At 36.1% G+C, this 26,721-nt stretch overlaps 2 protein-coding genes across 2 annotated transcripts; both read right to left on the bottom strand.

The window, feature by feature from the left end:
* Positions 1-82: 82 nt before the first annotated feature.
* On the bottom strand, positions 83-4,592 carry LOC110021698 (polyadenylate-binding protein 7-like). Its single transcript, XM_020720292.1, has 7 exons — positions 4,244-4,592; positions 1,646-1,764; positions 1,353-1,543; positions 970-1,229; positions 763-854; positions 492-681; positions 83-414 (listed from the first exon to the last, which is right to left on the bottom strand). Exons 1-7 carry the CDS (start codon positions 4,476-4,478, stop codon positions 83-85), a joined length of 1,419 nt encoding a protein of 472 aa, XP_020575951.1. The 5' UTR covers positions 4,479-4,592.
* Positions 4,593-15,569: 10,977 nt separating this feature from the next.
* On the bottom strand, positions 15,570-26,210 carry LOC110021746 (kinesin-like protein KIN-12G). Its single transcript, XM_020720365.1, has 21 exons — positions 25,761-26,210; positions 25,219-25,374; positions 25,066-25,149; positions 24,489-24,608; positions 24,291-24,404; positions 23,697-23,789; positions 23,420-23,509; positions 23,226-23,296; positions 22,921-22,995; positions 22,703-22,790; positions 20,901-20,959; positions 20,749-20,812; positions 20,605-20,670; positions 20,260-20,415; positions 20,068-20,172; positions 18,783-19,009; positions 18,555-18,624; positions 18,434-18,481; positions 18,206-18,268; positions 17,978-18,057; positions 15,570-17,480 (listed from the first exon to the last, which is right to left on the bottom strand). The coding sequence occupies exons 1-21, from the start codon at positions 25,941-25,943 to the stop codon at positions 15,797-15,799; spliced, it is 3,696 nt and encodes a 1,231-aa protein (XP_020576024.1). The 5' UTR covers positions 25,944-26,210; the 3' UTR covers positions 15,570-15,796.
* Between the last annotated feature and the right edge of the window lie 511 nt (positions 26,211-26,721).

The following is a 26,721-nucleotide window of genomic DNA, read 5'->3' on the forward strand; positions in this document are numbered from 1 at the left end:
AAAAAACTGGAAATTAGACCATTTAATTAAAGCAATAAATAAGAGGAAATTGCAGAGAAACTTAAAATTTAATTGCTGTCATTCACCAATTAAAAGAGAACAAACAACAAGGCCTTACAACTGGCAGTGGCATCGGCTGAAATATTGGCCTAGTTGGGGAAACAAATTCACTGGGGCCCCATCCTGGTCTCAACCAAAAAGGTTGATGTTGTACAAGACCATGTTGGGAAGGAATTAGCGGCACAACTCCTGGAGTCCTATAGTAAAGTGGAGGATAACCACTAGAGCTTAGGGCAGGGCCTGGGCCCACCAAGCCAGCCATTTTTTGGAAATGATGATACTGCAATTGTGCTTGTCTTTCTTCATTCCTTTGAGCAAATGCAACATATAGAGGTTTCCCATGGAACATGTTTCCTGAATGAAATGCATGCAGCTTGTTTTTGTTTGTCAAGCACAAGATATGACTAACATAATTTGGAAGATTGAATTACCATGAAGGTTATTCAACGCTTTGGTAGCTTCCCCTAAAGTGGTATAACAAACAAAACCAAAACCTTTACTGGATCCTTTCTCATCACGCATAACTTTTGCTGAGATAACAGTGCCACATTTACTGAAATACTCCGACAGAGCACTGTCATCAACACTATCATCAAGATTCTTAACATATAGATTTGTATCCTGAAGAAGGATGAGAGTACCATAAATTGCTCTAATAGAACAAAAAGAGAGCAATAAAAAGGTAAATAAAAAATGAATTACCCAATTGAATCTAATATGTTCACTCGTATGCTGCAAATTTTGTTGTAGCTCTTCCTTCCTTTGGGCCCTTGCAACAAATAGTGTCTTTGATCCTAAACAGAAAAAAATTCATAGGCAACAAACAATCAATCACAACTTTATATCATGTGACAGCACAAGAAACATGATTTTGATTATCAGCAGAAATGTGAGGAAGTGAGAGCAGACCCAGCTTAAGTCCATTCATTGCCTCCATTGCCTTTTCAGCACTCTCCTGGTTTTCAAAGTTCACAAACCCATATCCTTTCGAGTTTCCAGCTTCATCCTTTGCAAGCTTCACATTAGCAACTTCTCCAAACTCAGAAAATTTCAGTTCAATAAGTTCTTCTGTTATATCCTCATCCAAGTTTTTCACGAATAGGCTGTTGTACATGGTTTCAGGATTGGGCAGAATTCGCTCACTCTTTTTGATGAAGTTACTGACATAGCTGCATTATTGCGAACATTAATGGGAAGGAACATTTATTTTGCAAACAGGAACAATGCTAAAATGAAAGCATTGAAATATGAAAATGGTTGGTGAAGATAAAAGAAATGCAATAATTACATACATTTGCTTGCCATCAACAAATGTACCATGGAGATTCTCTATGGCAGCATTAGCAGAATCTTGTGAATCAAACTGTACAAAGCCATATCCTTTGCTCTTTCCATCTTGAATAGCCATTTTGCTGGACAAGATAGTCCCGAATTTCCCAAACATGGCTTCAAGTTCCAAATCGTTAACGCTTTCACTTAGGTTCTAAATACAACACGCAAAACCAATATCAAAATCCACACCACTTTCAAAATAGTTAATCATTAATCAGAGAACAGCTTGATAGGATATGATTCATAAACATACTTTCACAAATACATTTCCAATCCCGCTGCTCCTAGTATCTGCATTTCTGTTTGCCTGCATAATCCTAATTGGCTTCCCAAACAACTCATTGTGGTTGAGTTTCTCAATAGCATTTATTGCTGCCAGAAAACAAAAAATAATCTTAACTGAATCAATCAAAGAAAACATAGAAATAATGTAAAGTAAGACTTGGGGTTGTTTGGCAGCTTTTGGGATTTAACTCGTGGGTTTACTAAATCCTACAAATACGAAGTTATTAAATCATGGGGTGGTTAAATCTCAGAAAATATTTGACTTGATGCTTTTTAAATTAGATTTCGTTTGATAACTTCCTTCAGTATTTAATTATGTTAGTTCGATTTATTTTATTTTTTATCATTTATAATTAAAGTATACTTAATCGAATTACAATTAGCATAACATAATATTTAAGCTAATCATGATTAATCGTCAATTAATTAGGAAATTGATTAATAGCTTATAAGCTATTTACCAAATTAATCAATCATCAATTATAATTTCATGAGCCGAATTAATTAATGATTAGTAATTACTACTTATTAATTAACAATTGATTAGTTTTAACTAAGCTGATTAATCATTAATTAGAATTTTAATAACATAACTAATCATTTAAGAATTCATAAATGTAATTCAACAAAAGAGTAATTATTATTTAATTAATACAGATTATTAAATCAATTTAAAAATTAAAATTTAGGCCTCGTTTGGAATAATGTTTCTATTCTCTTCCGTTCAGCAGAGAGTTGAGAAAAGTAAAACTAATGTATGGCTCAAAAACTCCTAAAAAATTTCAGTTGGAACTTCAATTTTGGCCTGTTTCAGATCAAGAATTCTCTATCGCTTTTGCAGGCCATTCCGTTGTCTGGTAATTGGAAATTTTAAATTTACCCTAAGCACGCTTTTTCTTCGATCGCCCTCTCATCCAATTATCAATACAGCATTGGAACCTCAAGGTCATTCAAATTCAAGTGTAGATTCAGAAAAGTAAATACAGCATTGGAACCTCAAGGTCATTCAAATTCAGGGTCCGGGCCGGCTGCAGGGGTCGACCCACGACCCGCGTTTAGTGTAAAAACCCAAACGCAGTTTCGGATAAGCTGGCGAAACGCGCGAACTAAACGGTACGACTGCGTTTTCAAAACGCCGCATACGCTTATAAGCTGCCCCAAACAGACACTAAGTGTAGATTCAGAAAAGTGAAATTCATCATGAAAACTTTGTAGATTCAGAAAAGCTACACTTAAAAGTTCAATTAGAGCATTTACAATTGAAATTAGCCATAACAAAAGTTTTTAAAATATCTCAAAAACTTTCGTTTTTTGTCAAATGCTGGCTGAGACCAGAAAATCAATCATATATCATTTTATTGATAGTTTAATTAGATCGATTTTGATATTGTATGTTTCGATAACAATAACTGCATATGCATTTTTAGGCTTGAAGATTATCAATAAAAAATTACAGGATAGAATGAAAAATAATTTTCCTCAGAGTTCACTGATAACATATATTGAAAATGATGTTGTAATGAGTATTGATTTGTAATCAATGATTAATGGTTTCGATGTCATCTAAAAACGTCAGACATAATTCAAGATATTTAGTCATTAGAGCTAGATTAGAACAGATTCTTTTTATTTAATAAGTTGTTATCAATAAAAAATTTCAATTCGTTTTATTTATTTATTTATTCTGTTTTATTATTACGATTTGCCTTGACATCCCTCTTTTCTTCTTTTTTTGTTTTTGGCTTAATGTTAAGGTGGCCTTTGGGTATTTTCACCCAAGCGAACCATGTAAAATCATCATCATCTGATTGGAATTCAGTGAGCTTGAAAAACTTTGGAGTTCCAATTAGATGAAAGGAAATTTGTCAGGAACATTTACATACATAGCATGGAATTTACATGCTCATCTTGATACATTAGTTTACACATGTTGCTACTAAATTTGAGTTGATTGGCTATCTTAATAATAATAATAATAATAATAATAATAATTTTTATCATAATGATATGTGGAACTTGTGTCTTATATTTTTAATAACAAAAATGTCACTTGTCGATGTCATGTCATACCCATGTCTCCACATCCATATCCCTGCAACATAGAATTTCAGTGTTAACTTACAAATATGTTGTTTCGATTGTTTGATATGTAAATATAAAGGATATACATAGGTTCTATGTCTGTAAATCACTCTATCTTTTTAATAAAAAAAAAATTAAGATCTGCCATTTATGAAGAGTATTTCAGTCTTTTTATGAAAAAACTACCACTATTAGCTTAATCAAATATGTATTTAACATTTAGTTTTTTCAAAAAATCACCAAAAGTGCATGTTTTTCTACCTAAAAATCGGGATTTAGAAATCTTATCACTCTGTTATGAAACAGCCCTTTTGAATCAAGCAATCATGGCAAGGAGTCATATGCATATAGGAGAATCAGCAGTGTGGATTATTCAGTGACTAGCGATTCATTGGAATCTCAGACAAAGGAAAGATAGACAAAACAATGGCAAAAACAAACAAACAATCAGCATTAATAGAATGAAAGTACGTCATGGTCTTACCATCCTGCTCGAACATATAATTGACATAACCGTAGCCGAGCGAGCGCCCGGAATCCCTATCCTTGCAGACACGAACAGAGGTGACAGTACCAACGGTGGAAAAGAGCTCAAAAAGGTTCGATTCAGCGACGTCGGGGTGCAGCTCCCCCACGTACAACGCAGGAGCCATTCCCACCAGGGTTAGGGTCTCTCCCGATGATTGAGATTGAGGGAAGGGATCAGGGCAGTCGCTCATGGAGCTCTGCTGCGCAGAAGTTCAGTATGCATTTGTGCGTTTCTGGGCTTCCGGTTGTGAAGTTCTAATTACGGATTCAGTTCTGCTTACACAACGCCGTAACGGCTGGTGCCTTTTGAGACGAATTTGCCGCTTTGGGTTCGCTTATCAGACTTTTTCAAATCTTTAACGGTCATTTACATACGTATTAAAACTTAAATTTTTATCTTATGCCGCCTATATCTTTCATATAACATGAAAACACCATCATTTTTTCAAAGAAAATATTACTCTATACTAATCTTACAATTACAATAACTTTAGATGAGATTGTCATATGGCACATATCTTTATTGAAGCCCTAAATTTTCATGGAGAAAGAGTAAAAGATGAAAGAAATTTTTAAAAAATTTTCATGTATTGTTCTTGATATATAGATGTCACATTTGATAAGAATTGTTAGGGTTGTAATCGAGCAAAGTCAAGCCGAGTATATCGTAGATTTAACTTATTTAGGTCAGACTATGAGTTGTTCATGTTCGGCTCAGCCAAGCTTTCGCCAATATGTTCTAAATTAGCGTGTTTGAGGTTTTTAATATGGGCATTCATGTATATAACATTCAATTCTTACGAATTTATACACCTCGTATCAAATCTTTCATTTTCTTCAAGCATATCACCCAATTCTTTCATGTTACATCAAGAAAGCACTAATTACACTTTGATATTACAATCTATTAATTTTATGTCACATATATCATCTGTAACTTGGGTAGAGGCAAAAGTGGATGTCTTAAAAGGAATATGAACAAGGGAAATCTGTAGAAAGAGAGCCGGCGGGCTATGGCTACTAAAAGTAGCACGAGCAGTGGTCCATATATGAACAATAAGATTAAAGATATATAATATTATATCGTTAAAGTGAATTATATGACAACATATAGATGTCATATATTTATATAATGCTTAATTATTTAATATTAAAATATTTGATGGATTTAATATGCTTCATAATGATGTATTAATTATTCAATGGGGTTGATTAATAAATACATATTATTAAAATAAACATATAAGTAATTTATTCCTAAAATAATATTATTTGTTATATCAAATTATAAGAGAACCATTGTTAACTTTATTAAACATCCAGTAAGGCATTGGCAATAGGATATGTTACCGAATAAAGACTTTTATGAATTCATTTTAAATTTATACAATAAAAATTAATCTTAAATCACATAGCTGATTTTTCTTAGTACATTTTTAAAAATCTGATCATTAATGTAACATTCATGGTCCGTTTGTCGAAGCTTATTTGGGTGTTCGGCGTTTTTAAAACGCCGAAACCACGTTTGGTAACTACGTTCGAAGGAGCGGCCGGGATACGCTTGTAACTATTTACGTTATCGGCCGCGGAGAAAACTCTGTGTTCCGCGTTTTGTTGCAGCTTATTAACCGTGAGCCCTTGGTTCCTATACCGAATAAAGACTTTTATGAATTCATTTTAAATTCATACAATAAAAACTAATCTTAAATCACATAGCTGATTTTTCTTAGTCTACATTTTTAAAAATCTGATCATTAATGTAACATTTAGGGTCCGTTTGTCGCAGCTTATTTGGGTGTTCGGCGTTTTTAAAACGCTGAAACCACATTTGGTAACTGCGTTCGAAGGAGCGGTCGGGATACACACGTAACTATTTACGTTATATCGTAAGTGAATGTCGGCCGCGGAGAAAACCCCGTGTTCCAGCTTATTACCCGTGAGCCCCTGGTTCCCGTTTTTGTTTCCGCATCGGTGCCCTTGCCTTGCGATTGATTTTCCGCATCGATATCATTTCTCGCCCCTCTATCCCGTCTACCCTTCTCCTCTCCCAATCCCGTCTATGGCCTGGTGTCGTTCCCCCGAGATCTTGTGCATTTGAAACAAATTTCGCAGGTATTCTCTCTGTATTGCACGAGTTACCTATGGTATTGCACAGGCTTTTTTTTCCTTCTCTGCGAAATTTGTTTCAGCGATTTTTGGTTTTGGTATGCCCTTTTCCTACTGGGTTTTCGTTAACCTTACTGTCTTTGCAACCGTAAGAAATGCACATTGATAAATTGTTGGGTGAATGCATTTAAATGCGGTTTTGAGAAGATGGCTATGAACTTTGAGAAATGCAGTTAACTGTGAGATTTGGTATCAAGGGATGTGAAGGTGCTTTTCATATTGCTAGTCAGGGAGATGAGGGTACCGGCCCCCCATGCTATTGAGATAGGTAAAAATGATGAAAGTATATGTTTGATTAAAGGGTTTAATTCTTAGGATGATGTGGTGGAAAATGTTGACAAAGGTAATTTGGTGGTGTTAGGAAATGTTGTTTCTTCTGCTAGTTCTAACTTCTATTTGAATAAGGGTGATTTGCCTTTGATTTAGGACAAATCTCCTTAATCTTTAGAAGTGGTTAGTAATAGATGTTTTGATAAACCTGGGAAGGATAATATAAAAATTTGTCTTGTTCTTACTTGGGCTGAGCTAGAAGAGGAGTGGTTAATTCAAAAAAAAATTGAAATGATTTAAGAGGTATTAGAGAGCGTAAATATTAAGGGTCGGCATTATGAATCTTTATTTGCCACTTATTTCATATTGAGATATGTATGGGATTTGTTCATATATAATAACGTTTATCAGTTTTCTTGAGTCTCTTTTTGCTTTGCAGCATAATGAGAAACAAAGTAAGAAATTTTTATTGATGTGGACACTCTTGTGAATCATTCTATGGTCATATAGCTCTGTTGCAAATAGCTTCACTAAATAGGGGCAAAATGGTCATTTATCCAACAACAGCTGTCAAAAAGCTGTTCTGCATAAGCTTCTCCAAAGAGCAAGTCAGCTTATCATGATTATCATATTATCAGATAATCTGTTTATCAGCAAATTATATATAATCTGCAGCTGCCCCAAACAGACCCTCAATCAAATTTTGTAAAATATCATCAAGCATGTAAGTCATTGCTTTATTGGCATATTATTTCAATATTAAAAAAACATGGAATTTGCGTGAATAGCACATAGTACTTGTGTTTTTTAATATCTAACTACTAAATTTTAATATTTATGTAATAGCAACTAAAATGTTTTTTTGGCATCCATGTTTAATGCCATTCGCACTCGACATCTTTCCGTGTGATAAGGGATTACGTCGTGTTAGTTCGTATTGTCTCATTGCTAAGATAGTTCGGAGAATCTTTAGCGAGCATATCTAATTAGAGATCTTGGGGTCTGATCACGTTTTGCTCTTGTCCAGAAGCAGCCACTAGTGGTCGATATCGTTACCAGATAAGAGGTGATTCCAAAGGCCATTATGGTCCCTAGATGTCATAGTTCATTCATTTAGGACTCTTTGTGGCTCGAATGGATCCTAAGTCCTCTTGGCAAAATCTTGAACGTCAAAAAAGGTCCTAGGGGCCCGGCGTGACAACCCTCAGAATGGGCGTGACCACACCTCGCCCTTGGCATGAACACGACTGAAACCGGGTGTGAACTCGCAGAAGCTCCAAAAGAACGTGTGCCAAGGTCGCGACACTCTATAACTGGAGTGGCCACGCCAACCTAACATAGCCCCCAACGTAATTACGTTAGGGGTACGGTTGTGATTGTTGACATCAATTTGTAATGTCACGCGTGCAGGATACCCGCTCGAGCGCTATGAAATATTACATTATGCACGTGTTGATTCCCGTGGTGCAAGACATCTATTTAAAACTCATTGGTGTGTGTTAAGGAGCGTGTTGCCGAGGTTGCTCTGCTAGGCTTTGACTTTCGCCTAGGAGAGACGGGGTGCATTTATTTGTTAAACGACTATGACCGAAGGATAAATTTTATGTGGGAATATATGCTTCCTGGATGGCTATCATTAAGGCAAAGGCCAATCAGCATTTTTTTCTGTCAGATGATTTCAATTGGACCAACGAGCCCCACTTACCGCATCACATGTGAAAAAGACTTAAATTAACTCATTTATCGATGAATTTGACAAGATAAACGAATGACTAAACGAACTTCACAAGTTTGTCTGGAAAGTCCATTTTACCCAGGAGGACATCCATAATGGTGGGTTCCGTGCTAAATCAATGCATTTGATAATTGAAAATGGGTTTAAAATAATGGTGGGTTCCGTGCTAAATCAATGCATTTGATTATTGAAAACCTATAAATAGTTTTAATATAAAAACCATTTTTTCCCTCATGCCGCTCACTCAGATTCTCCCCCGACTCTTGCCCTCTCCCGTTCGCACACCGCCTCGCGCGCCGGAGCCGGTGGATCGACCTAGCCTCCGGTGAGTCCTCCCCCCGCTTTCCCTCCTTGGTGTTGCACGAGGCGCCATGTGCAAAGCACCCATCCGACAACGCATCTCCCTCACACGCCGCCGAGCCCCGCTCGACTTCGGTCCCTCATCGCCGCACCTCCTCCGACGGCAGCCTGCCCCGCCGGCGAAGATTCCATCCTCCACGGGAAGATGATCGAAAGCCCTATGGGGGAGGGCCCTTTTCGCGAAACCATCTAGATTTCGTCCGAAACCGTCGGATGCGTGCCGCCGACAACCTTCGTCGGCCTCGAGCCTACTGCCGACTCCCTTTGGGCTGCCCCCCGACGCAAGCAAGGTACACGCTATGCCTCCCCTCTCGCAGTCGAACAACCGCCGCCGAAGTTTTGCTGGCGTCACCTCGGCCGACGTCGGCCTTTTCTCAAGGGTCGTCACCGGCATCCCGAGCTCTTCCTTCCTCTCTCCAGCAGATGCTTCTGGCGGCTATACTTCTCGCTGGCCGATGCTCTGTTTGGTCAGCTAGCTCTCCCTTGAGGCTGGCGAGTGAGCCTCCGACGTCCTTGCTGCCTCCCTCTCATCAAAGCTCCGACCACTGGCTGGGCGACCACCGCATTGTGGCATATAGGGACCTGGTGTCCAACCCCTACGTGCCGGTCATATTTTCGAATCTCGTGATATTCATTTCAGATACTTGTCACATCATTGCTGTCCTCCTTCATTTGCTTGCCTTGTCATGCGATGCATGTGTTGCGAGATACAACCATGCGTGGTACCGATGTCGATAGCTTGGTGCAAAAGGCGAGGACGTCTGCATTCATCGTGAAGGTATAACTACCTTTCATTTCATTCCTAGAGCCCATAGATTTGGTTGTTAGAGGATTTATGTTAGAACTTTTGGTGCTTCTAGAGAAAGCCCCATAAGTTAGTAGTTTTTGTGAACCCTTTGCGATTCTCATGAGCAGAACCTATATTTTTCCTTTCTAACACAAAGTCCCAACGCATGGGGTTCTCATAAACCCGTGTTTCTGCCCGCGACTTCGTTCCCATGATGGAGGTGAGTGAAATATATCATTTGGACGTAGACAATTAAATGTCCCACGACTTTGACGTCCATGGAATTTTTCCGGGTTGAGCAAATGGAGGCGGTGGCCGCCGCTTGTAGCATCGCTCGCTTCGCTCCATCGACAACATTTAGGGCAACCCGTGAGATCATTAGGGTGAGTCGACATTGTAGCCAATGACGATAAGATCTCATTTTCACATGCGTGTTGTTCACATTTGCATTGTTTTGTGTGTCGTGCATGGATTTTTCACTATATGCATAAAATTATCAATTTTTGCATGTGTTTCATAGGCTTGCCCGATCTGCCCCACTGACCTGATCGACGCGGCCGATAATCTTCCGTCGAATCGTCTGATCGGCTGCACCGACCCGATCAGATCGATGATATGTTCCGTCAGCTCGCTCGATCGCCAGCTCGCTCGATCTCCCTATTAGCTCGATCAGTGAGACCGACAATCTTTTGTTGAACCATCTGATAGGTTGTACTGGCCCGATCAGATCGGTTCATATCTTTTGTCGGCTTGTCCACTCGGCCCCATCGACCCGATCAATCCAACCAACCAGTTTTGTTGAATCCCGCATCATTGCATGTTTCTTTCATATTATTTGTTTGAATACATTCACACCACATACCTAGTTGTGCATTTGTGAGCATGTGCCCCATATGCTCGTGGTGAGTAGTTATGCCCTTCTTTGGCACAACCTTTCGTGCCCATCTTGTGACATCCCTATTTCACAGTGCATCAGATTATGTATGTATGCATCTACACTTGTGCAATCTTATGTGTTTGTTTGTATGTCATCTTGCATATTTATGACTTATATGTTTGAAGTTGTGTGCATTTGGATTGTGTCCTCATACACTTTTCTCGCACATTCACACAACATATGACTGGACGACTTGCACATCAAGCCTACTCGGTGTGTAACTATCCTCAGCGAGAATTACTTCAGCTCTGCATCGGACTATCGCAGACACTCAGGTCACTATTTTCACGACATACCCACCCTCTAGGTCACTACCTCCTCAACTTACCCACCCTCCGGATCACTGTCTTTACGACACACACACTCTACGGCTCACTGCTTCCACAACACAACCACCCTCCAAGTCACTGCCTTAACGACACATCCACCTCTCTGGGTCATTGCCTCCACAGCAAACCCACCCCTTTGGGTCACTGCCTCCTCAGCACATCCATCATCCAAGTCACTACCTCCACACATACTCATATTCACTTGTGTTGTATGTTTGCTTGCACACTACTGCACTGTCGGCGCATTTGTCATTGATATACACCACCGTATACTGGTAACGAATGTTTGCTCTCGTGACAACACATTACACTTTCACGAGCATGTTTCTTCGCATAAGACATGTTTGTTTGTTTGCTTGCTTGCATGGTCCATTATACCATGTATGTGTTTGTTATTTGCATGTGTGTTTGGTCATTATTAGGACGAGGTGTAATTCTCTAAAGTGGCGTCCTATCCACTAGGTGACCAAACATAATACCTCATGCTATGTGTCTTGCATGTGCATCATTGCACTGTTAACATATTTGTCACTAGTGTGCGCCAGATATCTGTTCTCATGTGATCGCTTCAGCCTCTATGAAGTTGTGGCAGTGCGCTGGATCACTTTGCATCCGCATGTGCATCCCCGATCGTAGATTTTGTTCTCCTTGCTAGTCACAACATGACTACTTGTATTGCCTGTGAGGATGTCTCAGCGTGCAATACTAGCTATTGTATTGGTGTGCTAAAGTTTCAAGGGGTCTAATGGGTGCCACTTTGGTTTTTCTTTCCTTAGAATTTATTTTAAAGTATAAAAATTTATATTTTTATTACTTTATGCATCATGTTTTTAAAAATCTATTTTGAAATTGAGATCAAAATTTTAAAAGCTTTTGCAAAACTTATATACCTTGACACCTGTTAAAATTCTTAGATCCTTAGGATGAGACTAGAGACGGCGATTCCATCGAAACATCTGCCAACTCACTGACATAACCCTGCACTCACTTAGATTGTGTTAGAACATTACGTTAGATAGCGCGCTAGGCTAAAAACTAGGATGCTATGTATTCTTTTTCGATGTCCTGACTATAGTTCTCCATTGGTTTGGTTACCCTAATAAGACATCGCTTTTTGTGTTTTTGGCGTACTTGCATGTTTATCATTGAGACATGCATGTTAGTATTTTAGGTCGGTCTTCTTGCAGGGAGTGATGCCTAAAATACACACTGCACGTGTAATAGGGAGGAGCAATGTAATAATTATGACTAGCTCTTTTTCTGCAGGCGCTGCTTAGCTCCTACCAGGCGTGTTCATATTTGTTTTATGTTTGTTGGGTTTGTTGCTAACGTTGTTTCCTTGCAAGCCGAATCTTTTTTTTCTTTTTCCTATGCACTTTTTAGAGTCCTTAGGAGAGTCTTGTATTAAAAATAAGATACAAGCACGGGTTTTGAGATATCAGACGCGTGAAACCACGTGACGGGGACCAAAAGCTATTTGGTCGTGTCCCATACCTTAATTCTAAATTACATTGATGTATAGAATTAGGACCAGACGTGTACTTTTGCTGTGTTTGTACATCTTTTTCTATTTTTGGGACATATTGTCAACCCAGTGTACCCGACCTTTTATTATTTTATATTTAACTAGTTTTACATCTTTTCTTGCATGTTTATATGCTTAAAAATGGTTTCATTATTATTTGATTTTTTTTTTTTGGGAATTCAATGTTAACCTTAGATTTCTAAGGACTTAAATTTATAAAAATTTTCTACAAAATCCTAAGAAAAATTTCAAGATGAATTAAAATTTAAGATTAGAAGATTTAAAACTTTTAAGTCCTGCTTTTACTTTCTTACATAGCCTTCGGACCGGTTTTAAAATGGATTGTATGCATGACCATATCCATAGTCATATAACAGGATCTCCACACATCAGAACTTGAATAGATAACTGCATCATTCTGCATGTCATGAGAAGAAGTTTTTGGGCTTCACTGACTCGGTCAACATAGATTTTTATTTAGGTAGTTGTCTGGTGCGCTTAGGGTGTTGGTGACTTCCTCGACCCAAACGTGGATTTTAGGGTCTGTTTGGGGCAGCTGCAGCTTATTGATTAATCTATTGATAAGCTGATTAAAATAATATGTTGATAAGCTAGATGCGGTGGCTATTGCAAATTTTTATTTTTTTGGAAAAGTCAGACCATTGCCAATAAGCTCCCACCGCACCTAGATAGGTGCGGTGTGAAAACACTGTTTTCTGCGTTTTGAAAACGCATAAATTGTCAATACGCAGTTTATCAAAACAGACCAGGTGCGTTTTCAAAACGCCACCACACCAAATAAGCTGCCCCAAACGGGCCCTAAGTCTCATCGCTGGGAGTGTTTTCAGCTTTATACCTGAATCTCCCTTTCTTTTTCTCTCCGGCGACATCTCTGGCATCTCAACGGGTAAAAGTTTCACCTCTCGGAGCTTCGCCTAATATTCATAGGATAGAATTTTGTTCTTTTGACTTTAGAGCTGCTAAGCTCCCCGTGGATGACACAATTCACGGATTGTTGACATGTGATCTTTGGACGTGTTGGGTCAACAACATTCACGATCAAGTAGACTTAGAGTCCTAGTAACTTGAGATGAAGATTTCGTGGTGCCTCGAACTGGCTATCTATACATTTTAGGGATCATTACTCCCATTCATTGAATGCTCGCTTTGAGCCCTGTAGCTCCTTTTGTTGTCTTTAATATCATCTTGATAGCCCGATTGCCGATGAGTTGTCGCTCGTTTGGGACGATTTGTCTTCTGCTTTTATGGCCTGAGTGTGTTTTGACGTATTGAGATTCCCCATTATGATGATTAGGTTATTTCGCAGGCCCCGTATTTCAATGAGTTCCTTACCCATGTAGGACCTTGAGAGACCCATTCTCCGTCACGTGGCTTAGCAGGAGGTTTGAAAGCATCGGGATATTCTCTTGCAAAATAACAACCCTTTGATAATCAGGTGTTATTTTTCACTTTAAATATAAGCAAACTTCTTTTGATCAAGAGTATTCTTAAGCAACCCTCAAAATGTAATTAACCAAGTGGGGCATGTCTCATTAGGAGCAATCTGAACCCCGAAATGGACAAACACAACTGAATCTCTGGTTGTGAGTAGCTTTCCCAGGTATTCTTTCGCGAATATTCAACACAAGTTGTTTTAATTTGATCCAATTCAGATGCACATGCTTGATCTATCCTCGCGAGGGTTGTCACTCGAAAATTCTCTACGTTTTTTCTCTTGTTTGTCTGCATTTGTTGTATGTTTTGTTTTTCCAGTTTTCTCTCTTCTCCTAATCTTTCACATTATTCATAAGAGACTTATTTGAAAAAGTGAAATATACAACGATAGACAAACTGATTATTTCAAAAATAAAAAAAGAATGGAACGAAAAGAGTGACCACGCCCAAAGCCTCTAACGGTTGTGACATCTTTTAATTGGTGTGATCATGCCCAGTTTAGGCTTGGCCACGCCAGGCTAATCGAGTGCCCGACATAATTACGTCGAGGTGTGGGCGTGACTATCAGTTTACCTAGCTCACGACCCTTTTATACAGTGGTCCCCTGAAATCTGTCATTAGCGTTGCTTAACCTCTGGATAAGCTACTTTACCAGGGGAATGGGAAGCAATCCTAGCCCATGCCTCTTATGGGAATTAGAGAGATCCTTTATAGGAGGATAAAAATTCCCTGGGTTAGAACGTTCGAGGGAAGGGGATCAAGAGCCATTCGAGCAAGAATGTGAGGAGTTTTGCTGAAGCCTGGTGTTTTTGGTTCTTTTTAAAAAATTCGGAGTCGGGAGCTTATTTATATATGTTGTCGTTGTATGATTCTCTTTTCTAAATAAATTTTGCTCTTGGATTATATAGAATGATCTGAAGATGAGAGAAATCAGAAAAGACGGGATATATGACGAAAATAGAGAAACAAATTTTAAAAAGAAACATGGAAGACTTATGTATAAGGAAATCCTTATGAGATAGGTTGAGAGTATATGCCCAAACAAGATCGGATCGAGCTTGAAACACACTATCTACGATAAAAATCCCTACATAAAACAGTCATAACCAGAGAACCAAAAAGAATATTTTTGTTATGGGGTCAAGAGCAATTCCAAAAAATCATATTCATCTGGTTAATTGTATTTTGAGGATACCCAAGAATATTCTCGATAAAAGGAGTCTTATTTATATTATCGTGCAAACCATTATAACTGTAAATATCAAAACTTGATTTAGATATGCAAATACATAAATATATTTATAAATTGTGCATAGGTCATGATCACCCACAAGGATTGTTAATGTTACCAGCAAACTGATGATTGCAAATGACGGCCAACAATACTAATTTTTTTTAGCACTTCGAGTATTTTAAAACTTAAATTTATTTTTTATTTTTTTTAAAATATACTAATCAGTTATATTTTTAAAACTAAAAAAAAAAATCATAAACAAACATTGTTTGCATACTTTTGTTTGCTGTAAACTCGCGCATACGAGCACACCAAAATCAATTTGTTTTAATCATTTTGAACATATTCTGCAAAAGAATAGAAATGTTCATAAGAATATAATTTTGTTTTAATTATGTTGAATATATTCTACAAAAGAATATGAATATGAATAAGCAAAAAAAATTCCAGATTTAAGATTACATGCTTAAATTAAAAAGTGCCTAAAAAAATAGTATCTCACAAAAAATTATGGAAGTTTAAAAGATAAAATTCGTAGGATCTTAAAACATTGACACAAAAGGACATTCATTCCAGATTGGTAATAAGCATGCATTACCATTCTCCAATAATTATGTTGTCCAATTCTGCAAATTTTTATATTCATCTTTAAGACCAGAGATGCAAGAAAAATATGTCAATCTTATCAAAAGAAAGGCAAAATTTCACATACTATTTGTCCCCGTCCCCGAATAACAAAAGCTTGACATCAGACAGCAACTTCAGTGCTTCCCCAAATTGCTTTTCTAAACTGTTTGAACTGAAATTTGAACAGTCATTTGGATCTCTCACAGCTGGGCTGTACCTGCTATCCTCCATTAACTGGCGGAGACTCTCTAAAGCCACTTTTTGGGCAATCTTCACCTCCTCCATTTCCCTCATTTGAAGAATCAGCTCATCTTCATACAGAAGTATCTCACCTTTCCTTAACTCCAGCTCAAAAATACTTTCCTGATAGTCAACTAAAATCCTTCCAAGCTCAGTCATCCCATCCTCAATCAGCTTGCAGAGCATCTGCTTCTCTCCTCCAACTCTCTGCCATGAAAGCAGTGCTTCGTGTAATAAAATTGATTCGCTTTCAATCCCTGCCTCAACTTCTTCAATATTAGTATCAAGAGATTTGGATTTCAAGTGCAATTTCTCCATTTCCTTGTGTGCAGACACCAGCTTCTCCTTGAGCTTCTTTATTTCAGAAACAATCTTAGTTCTCTCCTCTTCAGACTTGAGCAAATCAGTCGCTTTACAGAATTTCAAGGTCTTTGATTCAGAAGTGGTGCTTCGCTCCACATTATCGATTGAAAACAGTACCCTTTCACTCTCCTTTCTCTGAGCCTCTGTAACTTGGAATTGCATCTTCAACCTATCAATGTTGCCGCCAAGCTCAACTTCAGACTGCTTCACCTTCATACAAGAAGTATTCATTTCATTTCTAAGGGTATGAAGGCGTCTCCGTTCTTCCTTCTTTTGTTGTAAAGATGCCAGGCGTGATTCATATCTGAACTTACCGTTAATCTCTCTTTCTTGCCAAAAATCAAACTTGGATGAAAGGCTCCGCAAAGCTGTTTTTAGAGCCAAAAGTTTGTTACCAATGACTGTTTTCCTCTCCTCTAGGTCCGATAGACCTAAACCAAGCGTTGTAATCTCCTGCTTCTTAAGCATAACATTGTGATTCTCATCATTAGAACTATTATCAATTGCCAGTATTTCAATAGCTGCTCTCTCAAGCAAAAATGAAAAGTTGAGAACTTTCCCAGTAGGTGCAATGTTATCCTCAACCATGTCAAGCTTAATTCTTACTAGGTTTAGCTTTTCTTCTGATACTTCATGCTCTACATGCTCTTCAATGGATTCCCTTACATTTTGTTTAAGATGAACTCTCTCTTCATCAACTTCAACAAGTTTTTCAGGGCAATTAATTTCATCTCCAATTTCAGTTCTGGCTAGTTCATAAGAAGCCAGCATCCTTTTGAAATTATCCCTCTCCTGCATGGCTTTCTCGTATAAGCCCATCAGTTTCTCATTCTCTTCAAGTATCTCGTTAAGTTGGTGCTCCAGATTATCAGCCTTTTTATCTTCTGGTTGGTCTCTATGGAAGTATACCACGCTGTTCTCATTCAGCTCAATCAATTTTTTGTTTTCTTCAATCAAAACTTTAAGCTTCATACGTAATTCATCATTCTCTCTCGCCAACGTGATGGCTGTTTCATGAGCTTCAGCTTCACGCTGACTAGCTACCGCAATTACGTCTACCAGTGTTTTAAGCTCCATTGGATCATCAGATACCACATGACTTTCTTTACTTTGATTTTCAACATTCTTTTGTTCTTCAAGCTGTAATATCAATTCTTCCACACGCCTATAAATTTGTCCATGACACATAAATTGTGAGTCATAAAGATTATTTATGAGCAATATATTTAAATTAATGTAGTGACATCTCGAGTATCATGTAAATAAATATTCTAGTCCTTTCATAAGTTTTTCATTGTATCTCTATTCAAATTTCAAAATGATGTCATTTTCAAGATCATAGCCGATGAGTCTTTTTATATAATCCAGTAGCATTAGGTGGCTTAAATTTAATGTAGAGCTATATCATGGCACTTTTCAGCTCGTTATTTCTGAAAAAAGGTTTGATATTAAATGGTTAAGAAATTAAAAAACTTTAATTTCTAAATCCAGTTAACATTGGAAAACTAAGAATAGAAGTTCAACAGAAATAAAAACGTCAAAGAGCCTTTCTTTTTTTTTTTTTTTGTATGGAACATGTAGAACAAGTATATTACCTTATCAATGCATATTAACATAATATCCCTAAAGCATATAGATTGTTCGGGAACAATATCTCTATACCTCTCAAGATTTTCTTTGGCTTCAAGACAAACTGTCAGATTCTTGCGAAGTGCTTCTGCTTCCCTCTGGTTTTGGATAGCCTGATCACATAAACGCAGAGACTCTCAAGAAATAAACTAGGAAGATAAAACTACAGAAGTTATGAAACATTCCTCTAAGTGGAAAGAATATAAATATAAATATATAATCCAGCAGACAATTCAATTATGATTATGTAGGACCACCAACCTCTAAATGGAGGAATTCATTTTCCTCGTTTACAGAAGAATCCCAAGAGAACAAGGGGTGATCCTGTCAGGAAAATATAGATGCCACTTTTTCAAGGACCTCAAGAGACAAGGGAAATATAGGTGACCAGCTAGAAGGATCTTTCTTAAAATTTTAAAACAGAAGTAGAAAAAACAACTTAGTACTATCATAAGATCGAATTTACTGTAATAAATAAACTAAACGCACCTCTGAATTCTTCTCGTGCATGAGTTTCCAATCCAAAGCTTCCAGAAGCTGCAGATTATAGGCATATTTAGTGAAAGTTGTTATGGTAAAACAAGGAAATTCTATTAGGTTGCGCTCAAACCTTGTCCTGCAAGACAGTGATCTGTTCATTCATCGTTTCTCGTTCACCTTCTTCAACAAAAGACTTTAATCTGAATAACAGGTAAAAGTAACATAATATCCAGAAAATTACTTCTAAAAAATAGTATGAAGTTCCAATCCTTCCGCAAACCGATAAGAAAGAATAAGAAAAAAATAAAATAAAATAAAATAAGCAAACTTGAAATATAATATAATAGAACAAGAATACCTTCTCAGTTCTTCATGAAGCTGCATATTCTCCATTGCAAATCTAGTCACTTCTGAGTTACGATCAGCCTGATTGCGAAAGACTTCTAACTCTTTTAGAAGTGCTTCTCTTTCTTGCAAAATGTGTATATCCGGCGACAGCTTTGCAGAAGCAAGTGCATTTATTGCATCTTCCCGAAAGCGAAGTCTTAATTTTAAGTTTCTGACTTGTTCTGTTCTTTGAATAATCTAGCATGTAACATAAAAGCGTATGTCATGAACACATGGCTGCCATAATGGTATCAATCAAATAACATGATGATATATATGACAGAATAAGAATTTAAGAAAAGGAATGGCGAAATTAAAAATTAAGGAGTTCGAATATTTAAGTTTAAGCTTTGATTTCCTTAAAAAAAATTAAAAACTATTGTAAATATTATTATTAATTTAATATTAAATTAGTTAAATATAGGGGGCAAAATTTTGAGTGTATTATATGATATTAAAGAGTTTAGTAAAAATCTATGAGTAATGAGTATCTTCCTCGGCCACTTTCTTGTTCTACCACTGGTAATATATCAATCCATAAATCTAAACAAAGAACCTCATGATGATTCGCAAAACAGTTACATTGTCTAAAAATAAACATTTTCAAGAAACTTCAGAAGATATATCAACCAAAGTGCACATGCACATATATGCTACAACCCTTCTTCTTGTACTCTCCTTTTGTTACCAATTAAACATTGCAGCATAAATAGTCTTCTAAACAGCATTATTGCTTTATCCTTGACATCTAAATTTCATACTTCACTTAGTTGACTATTTGATTGCTATATATATATATATCTATATTGGTTTTACATTGTTAATTGCCTTTCTAACAATAAAGTAAGACAATGTCAGCTCATAAGACATTAGCTTGGTTTTGCTTACTGGTAGTCTATCATATTAAACATCCACACCCACATTACCTATACCCCCAAATAACTAAAATAAAAAATACCTTTAATGAGATCAATAAAAGTTTGAACATGTAGCACGCCTGTAAGTTAAGAAAACTCCAGACAACATGTCAAGCAAGCTATACAAAAGCATCCTAAGAGTTGATGCAAATTTTTAGTGAAGACAGAGAGCTATGGATGAAAAGATTTCTATAAATCCTAAAAGTCTACACTAGGAATAATTTAAGCGAAATAAATCTTCGAAGTTTTAAAAAATTGTGAAAGGGCAAAAAAAAAGAGAATATAACAATATTTTTTTAACGTGTGTACATCACTTGAGACTTGTAACTTAATTCTTACCAGCCGATCTGCAGCCTCTTTCTGAGCCGCCAGTGCTTTCAGCTCCTCTTCTTTATCATGGATTCTCTTTAGAGCTGCAACTAGGGCAGCTTCACGTTCTTTTCTCTGGTATTTTTGTTAGATAGTTACGTATCTATCTAAATAATAAATTCAATAAGATCATTACGTAATATGCTTAAAAAGGATTCATACCGGTGATAATCTTTTATCAAAGGTTAGTGGGCTGAATGCTTGATTTCCACTCAGTTTTAAAATTCCTGGAGAGTCTTGAGAAGAAGCATTAATGCTATCACTTCCTAATCTATCAGATCCTCCATTAATCAATCCCCTCAAGCAATTCACTTCTTTCTGTGCTCAGTCAAGAATGACAAATTATTATCAGTAAGAGAATCTCATTGTAATGTTGCTAGGCACAAATTACAATAGAAACAGTTATGAAAAATGATTCTTAACATTTGCTATTTTAAAATCTTAGTTTCCATAAGATGATGAACATGTAAATGTAGTTCACAGTTAGCAAAATTATCATTATAGTACCTTAAGCTGCTGTATTTGCAATCGCAAACCAAGCACATCACCCGAAGCTTCCTCGTTTACAATTGCCTATACATGTAAAAAAAGCTTTTATAATGTTCTACGCATAGAAATAAAAGGATGAAAATAGAATTTCAAAGTACTCACGTTATTTCTTATAAACTTGGCACGTTGTGCAAATTTCAATGTGCTAAGTGTTTCCAAAGCACAACTGCAAAAGTTATATTAAACCAGTCAGGCATGAAAATTACACTGCTTGCTCAATCCGAAAAATATTTGAATAGATAAGAATCACTCACCAATTGGAAGGGCTTACATTTGCAATAATCATTGTTTTGGAGTTTCCACCTAGGGAGTCCTGTATTGAAATGAAAAGCACTTTATAAAACAGTGCATACTATAACTTCTGTTTATGGTGTTAGTAGTCCTGTAATGTTTGAAAATAGTCCTAAGAAACAAAATGAGAAGAGAAGTGTTAAAATCTACTTATTTGCAAGGAGTCATTTTAGCTCTAAAGTCTATAACTCTTTTAATATGGGAAATAATCATAACTGAGAAGTATTTTAGCCCAATTTAAAAAGTCTGGGACTAATTTGACAATTTTATAAACTCTGGAACTAAATTGGACCCAAGTAAAGAGTCAAAGGATTATTTTAACACTTTATGAAAGTGGGGGCGGGGTTGCTGTTTCCGTGACTAAAAATTGCTTGTCTATTCAAATTTAAAATTCATAACTATGTATCATGATTGGAAAAAAGAAAAAAAAAATTATTCATGGTTTTTTCTACCACAAGAAGCCTAAAAAAGTAAAGCTCTAGCACACCATGGAATTCATCTGTCAAATGCTGATGGCATTTTTTACTGATTCTAGAAATTCAATCCCCAGTTAAAACACTTCGTATGCCATTAAAAATTGCTTGATCGAACATGATTAGCAGTTTTCCATGTAGTATTTTTAAATATATGTCAATTTTAAAGTTAGGAATAAACCAGAAAGGCCACATTTATTGTTAAAATAATGAAACTTATTTTACTGAAAAAAATGGGAAGCCCTATCTCATTAAAATGAATAGAAAATGGAGACAAAATATTACAGTTTACAGAAAGAAAAAGAAAAAGTAAATAAAAACAACAACGTAGCAAAAGAATCAAACTGTAGAACTATATAACTCCAAAGGCTAATCAAGAAGAGATAAATACTTCCTCTTCTTGAAAAAAAGAATAGCCCTTTCTCATGACTATAATCCATCCAAAAGTAAACTTTGATATGATAATATCAAACAATATGTATTTTTCCTCCTTAGCAAAGTCGGTAAAGCATTTAATATTCTGCTCCTTCTGCTAAAGTGAAAATAGAATGAAAATATCCTGAATCTCACTCAAATTTTCCTGATATATAAATCTCTCTACACAAAAAATGATGTGCCAAGCCAAAAGACAGCATTAGAATCCCCAAAGAGATCGTGTCTCCTCTATATTTGGTTTTATGTAGCCCAGAAGAAAACTATTAATTGTAATAAATAATGATAAATAGATCTACAGGCACACAAGGAAGCATCCTGCATTCTGTCAACAGAAAAAAAATGAGAAGGCCTCGTCCAGGTTGAAAAGAAAATTGGTTTTATCTACAATTACTTAAAAATGGTTATTCATAACAAAGCTTAATTCAGTTTCATCATCACTGGGCATGACCGTTACCCTCAAGAATGCCCAAACAAAGTCAAATCCCTTATACTTTTCAAATCAGTGTTTTTACCAACATCAGCAGTAGACAAAATGATCACAAGGGGTTTCTCTATCTCCAAACAATTCTAAAGCTATGTCATTCTTATCAATAAAAAAGGAAAAACTCTCCATGCTCGAAAAATGGTAACCCACACCAAAAATCAAGTACATCATCAACCCTATGTTTTTAAAGGTTTCTTTAGATTAGAAATGAATTACATAACTCACAAAGTTTTTAAGATAGATATTTTTTATCTTACTTGTAGAAAAAATGCAAGCTAGTACATCATCAACCCTATGTTTGTAAAGGTTTCTTTAGATTAGAAATGAATTACATAACTCACAAAGTATTTAAGATAGATATTTTTTATCTTACTTGTAGAAGAAATGTAAGCTTGGAGTCTCGATAAGGAACATGTAGTTGTCTCTTATTTGAGATGCTAACGAGGTTCATAATCACAAGCCTGGTTCATAATAAACAAATTAAATGTTTATTAGCATCAAAGTGAAGCGATAAAGAAAATAGTATAGAGAAATCTCACAAGTTCATCGTTATGTTATATTGGAAGAGATGCAATAAACTATCGTACAAACCCTAATGTTGAAAGCGACTTGTTGATGTTTGTCGCTTCCTTGAGCCGATCGCCCTCAGCACCAGAACTTTTTTGCCTTCATTAAAGCAATATGTAATTAGAAACATCAATTATAACTGATATAATGCTTGTCCAGATCTACTTCCCTCATTCTTGTACAAAAATTACGTGAAAAAAGTTTTTAATATAACTAAAGTAAGGTATCTTTTAATTTAAAATAATATCACAAAATAAATAAGCCCAACTAAAGGAGAACAGGCATATAATAATGGCATGTTTACTAAAAATTCTACCAGAAAAACACACCTCTCAGATCCTGCAAGGTCTACCAGATTTAGCCTAGCAAATCTGTGATGAGAAACACCTTGCAACTCCCACTGCATAAATCAAATTTCTTATAAAAGGATATGCATACTTAATACTCCATAAGCACAAAAGCGTACCAAATGCTTTAAATTAGTAGAACAAAATACTAAATTGTTTGTGTAGAAAGTTCAAACCTTTCTTTCAATGACACAAGTAAAAACACTATGAGAACGGCTACTAGCATGATTCATATTTGTAGCAGCCACCTTCCTATTAGCTGCGCCCTGCATTGATTTAGTTACCAATCATCAACTGCAAGAAACTATTTTTAAAGACACTGATGATGTGTAAAATCTGCTACAAAAGTTTCATAACAAAATTCATGAGATAATCAAAGTTGGGCAAATCAATTGGAAACAATCAATTGGAAATTAACTGTGCTCATAAACAAACTCATTGAATCTAGCATACCTGAATAAGCTGTTGAATGACGTCTTTAGGACTTGAAACTTCATATTCCTTGAGATTTTCTACATAAACTCCTCTTCTTGCATCTTCCCTTATCTGAATTAAATCTAAACATTAATAATCTTGGTTTCGAGTTCATAATGAAAAAAGAATGAACAAATGAAAAAAGTTTTGAGACAACTTTTGCACATTGATGCTAATTTTCTTAATTATTTCTGCCAGGTGGCAATCAGGCATAAAACCATTTACAAATGTTGAGGACTTGTGTCTAGAAATTGAACCATTAGAAGATAATTTCATGTCTTACATAATATAACTACTATATATTAGGTTCAATGTTGAATTCATTAGTAAGTCTCTTTTTCTATTAAAATATTGCATCAACTAAAGGTATTAAATGTTGCCTAAGTAATATAGTATATAGAAAAAAATATATAAAAAGTTTTATCCTAGGGACCTTCGCAAAACATGAAAAATAAAAGCATCTAAACAATTTGTTAATAGGCAAAATTTATAATTATCAAAAGCCATCAACTTTATTGGATAAGCAACAAAGGAGAGCGGAAAAGATTGATGTCATGAAACTAATAGTTATACCTGCAAATTTATGGAGGAAGGATCCAGCAAATCTAAAATCTGCTCATTGTATATTTCAAGAAAGGAGCATTTGCACGTGAAATGGAGCTTTTGATTACTTTGGATCTCCTTTTCCTGTAAAAATTAGATGTAAATTAAACAATAAAAACAAAACGGAAAACGAAAAAAGTTCCCAAAAAACAAATCTAATCCGCTTGCCTTATGTATTCTTGAAAAGAGATATTCAAAAACACGAGGTGTCATTCCACAGTTAGCACTGTTTCTTTGAATTCCTCCTCCTATATCTCCCAACATAGTGTGAGTTTTTCCACTTCCAGTCTGAAAAAAGCATTGTATTGGTCAGAGTTATGGCCTAATTAAAATTTAGAGTAAGAATAAAATCTATAATTCTTGTTCGAAATTCTTGTGGTTGGCTTGCTAATGGAATTAGTAAATTCTACACATCTGAATTTACTAAATCCTGCCAGGACTTAGTAAATTCAGGATTCAAGGCAAAATTAAAAAAAATTAAAATGAAATCAGATTTACTAAATCCAAAATTTTAAAGTTTCCATTTTTTCTATCTGTCATTATTTAATTCAAATCAAACTTAAATCCATTACCAGACAACCCCTTAAAATTCAGTATTACTTGAATACTGTTAACCAAATTTTTTAAGCTTAAGAAGTAAAAATGAGTGTGTGTGGAGTAAAGGAGAACACCAGCAATTCATTAGGGAATATTTTCCACAAAGTTTATACAAGAAATCAAACATTCAGCTCACAACATAACTTACTTGACCATATGCAAACATGCAACTATTGTAACCTGCCATACAGTTTTCCACCATAGGCACTCCAGCCACTTTAAACAATCTTTCCTGAAGCAAAATAAAAATAAATTAAACACGCTAATGGGGTACAAACTTAAATACAGAATAAAGCGTTACCTGGCTGATGTGTTCGTCAGCAATAAGATCAAACGTAAAACGAGACTCTGGATGTCCAATCCATGTTAGTGTTTGACAACTGTCTTGTCTAATACATCTATTTTGTCCTTGAAGGGATATCTCTGCACTATTGAGAGGACGAAGACGAATAATAACCTACATAAACAGAGCAAGAATCAGCATATAATGAAGTAAGGACCACAGGGATTCAAGAAATCAGACGAAAATGAATCACTAAGCATATCCAACTTCATGCATTTCCTTTAAACAGCTCAGGTTTCTTCTTAATTTGAATGCAGCAGATGCAAAATTAGCATAAAAACTCTTATTTTTTCAGCTCAAAAGAAAACAATTGTAATTCTAATGAGAAAAACTTCAGAAGCGAGAAAGCCTAATCCAGCTTCCCAAGAACTAATTCTATAGAACATACACCTACTGAACAAAAGAAATTAAAAAGGAAATACGGGTCAGGAACCCCAATTGAAGGGATTTCGAAAAAAGCTCCTCTCAAAACGACATCTTGAGCCGATACCCTCTAATACCTGGACGTTGTGATCCTTCCAGAAGTCTGGATCCTCTCGCAGCTCGAAACCCTGGGTCTGACCAACGTCAGTTTCACGGACCTCGCGAAAACCGCTTGAATCTATCTCTAAGGGCTCGTTCATCGATTCTTGGGATTTGGTCGTCCTCCGGGCCGCACTGACAGATTCAGTGATCGCATGCATGCCGACCAACTGACGATCTAAGGTGAGTTTGTATTTCCAAAAGCTGAAGAAGAAAAGGAAAAACCTAGGGTTTTGGAGGTGGAAGAGTGCAAGGAGAGTGGAAGGAGCAAGAAGGGCGAAGAAAGGGATTCAAAATCGTCTTTTTGTTTCCTTCAGTGCGGATCGGATGGCTGTAACGAGAGATGGTTTTGATCGACGGTTAAAGATCACGAATTCAAATTTTGCCCGTTGTTCCGATTCAAACTTACGGATCCTCGAGAGCACGGCCTTCTTATTATTCCCTATCATGGTTTAATGTCATGTATGTTCGGCTATGATTGTTTTAAAAATGGACCGGTAAATTGTTATAGGAAAGTAATAATTTTGGAAGTTGTATGGAGGCTTTTTGTTTGTACATTTTTCAAAAAATATATTTCTTTTAAAATTCAAAGTAATTGAATATATTGTTTAAAAATATTTGAGTTACTTGATAAGATGTAACTTAAATGCATTTAATTATTTTTAATGTGCTATAATGTAATGAATTATTTTAGAATGTTGGGTTCTACATCGTTCGTGGGTTATATATCATGGGTAAATCTTTGCAGTAATGAAAGACGGAAAAGAGAGGAAAGATAGAAGATCACTCCTCAACCCTTTAGTTTTTTTTTTTTTTAAAAGAGGCTAAAGGAGAAGATGAAAGAAATGATAAGAAAAGAAAAAGATTTTAATCCTCATGAAAATAGAAGCGTGCATTTATTTATATGTTTCATTGATAGTCTTTCACCCCTGTGAGACT

This window comes from Phalaenopsis equestris, unplaced genomic scaffold (genome assembly GCF_001263595.1).
Source record: "Phalaenopsis equestris unplaced genomic scaffold, ASM126359v1 Scaffold000140, whole genome shotgun sequence".
Taxonomy (NCBI): domain Eukaryota; kingdom Viridiplantae; phylum Streptophyta; class Magnoliopsida; order Asparagales; family Orchidaceae; genus Phalaenopsis; species Phalaenopsis equestris.

Bases quoted from the DNA above. Each gene is read 5' to 3' on its own strand.
- LOC110021698 (XM_020720292.1), bottom strand. From the start codon at position 4,478: ATGAGCGACTGCCCTGATCCCTTCCCTCAATCTCAATCATCGGGAGAG. The intron at 1,544-1,645 runs GTATGTTTATGA...TGTTGTATTTAG, and splicing joins TTGGAAATGTATTTGTGAAA to AACCTAAGTGAAAGCGTTAA. The intron at 855-969 runs GTCTGCTCTCAC...TTTTCTGTTTAG, and splicing joins AATGAATGGACTTAAGCTGG to GATCAAAGACACTATTTGTT.
- LOC110021746 (XM_020720365.1), bottom strand. From the start codon at position 25,943: ATGCATGCGATCACTGAATCTGTCAGTGCGGCCCGGAGGACGACCAAA. The intron at 25,375-25,760 runs GTATTAGAGGGT...CTGTTTATGTAG, and splicing joins GGAAGGATCACAACGTCCAG to GTTATTATTCGTCTTCGTCC. The intron at 23,510-23,696 runs GTATGCTAGATT...AAATCAATGCAG, and splicing joins TCATTCAACAGCTTATTCAG to GGCGCAGCTAATAGGAAGGT.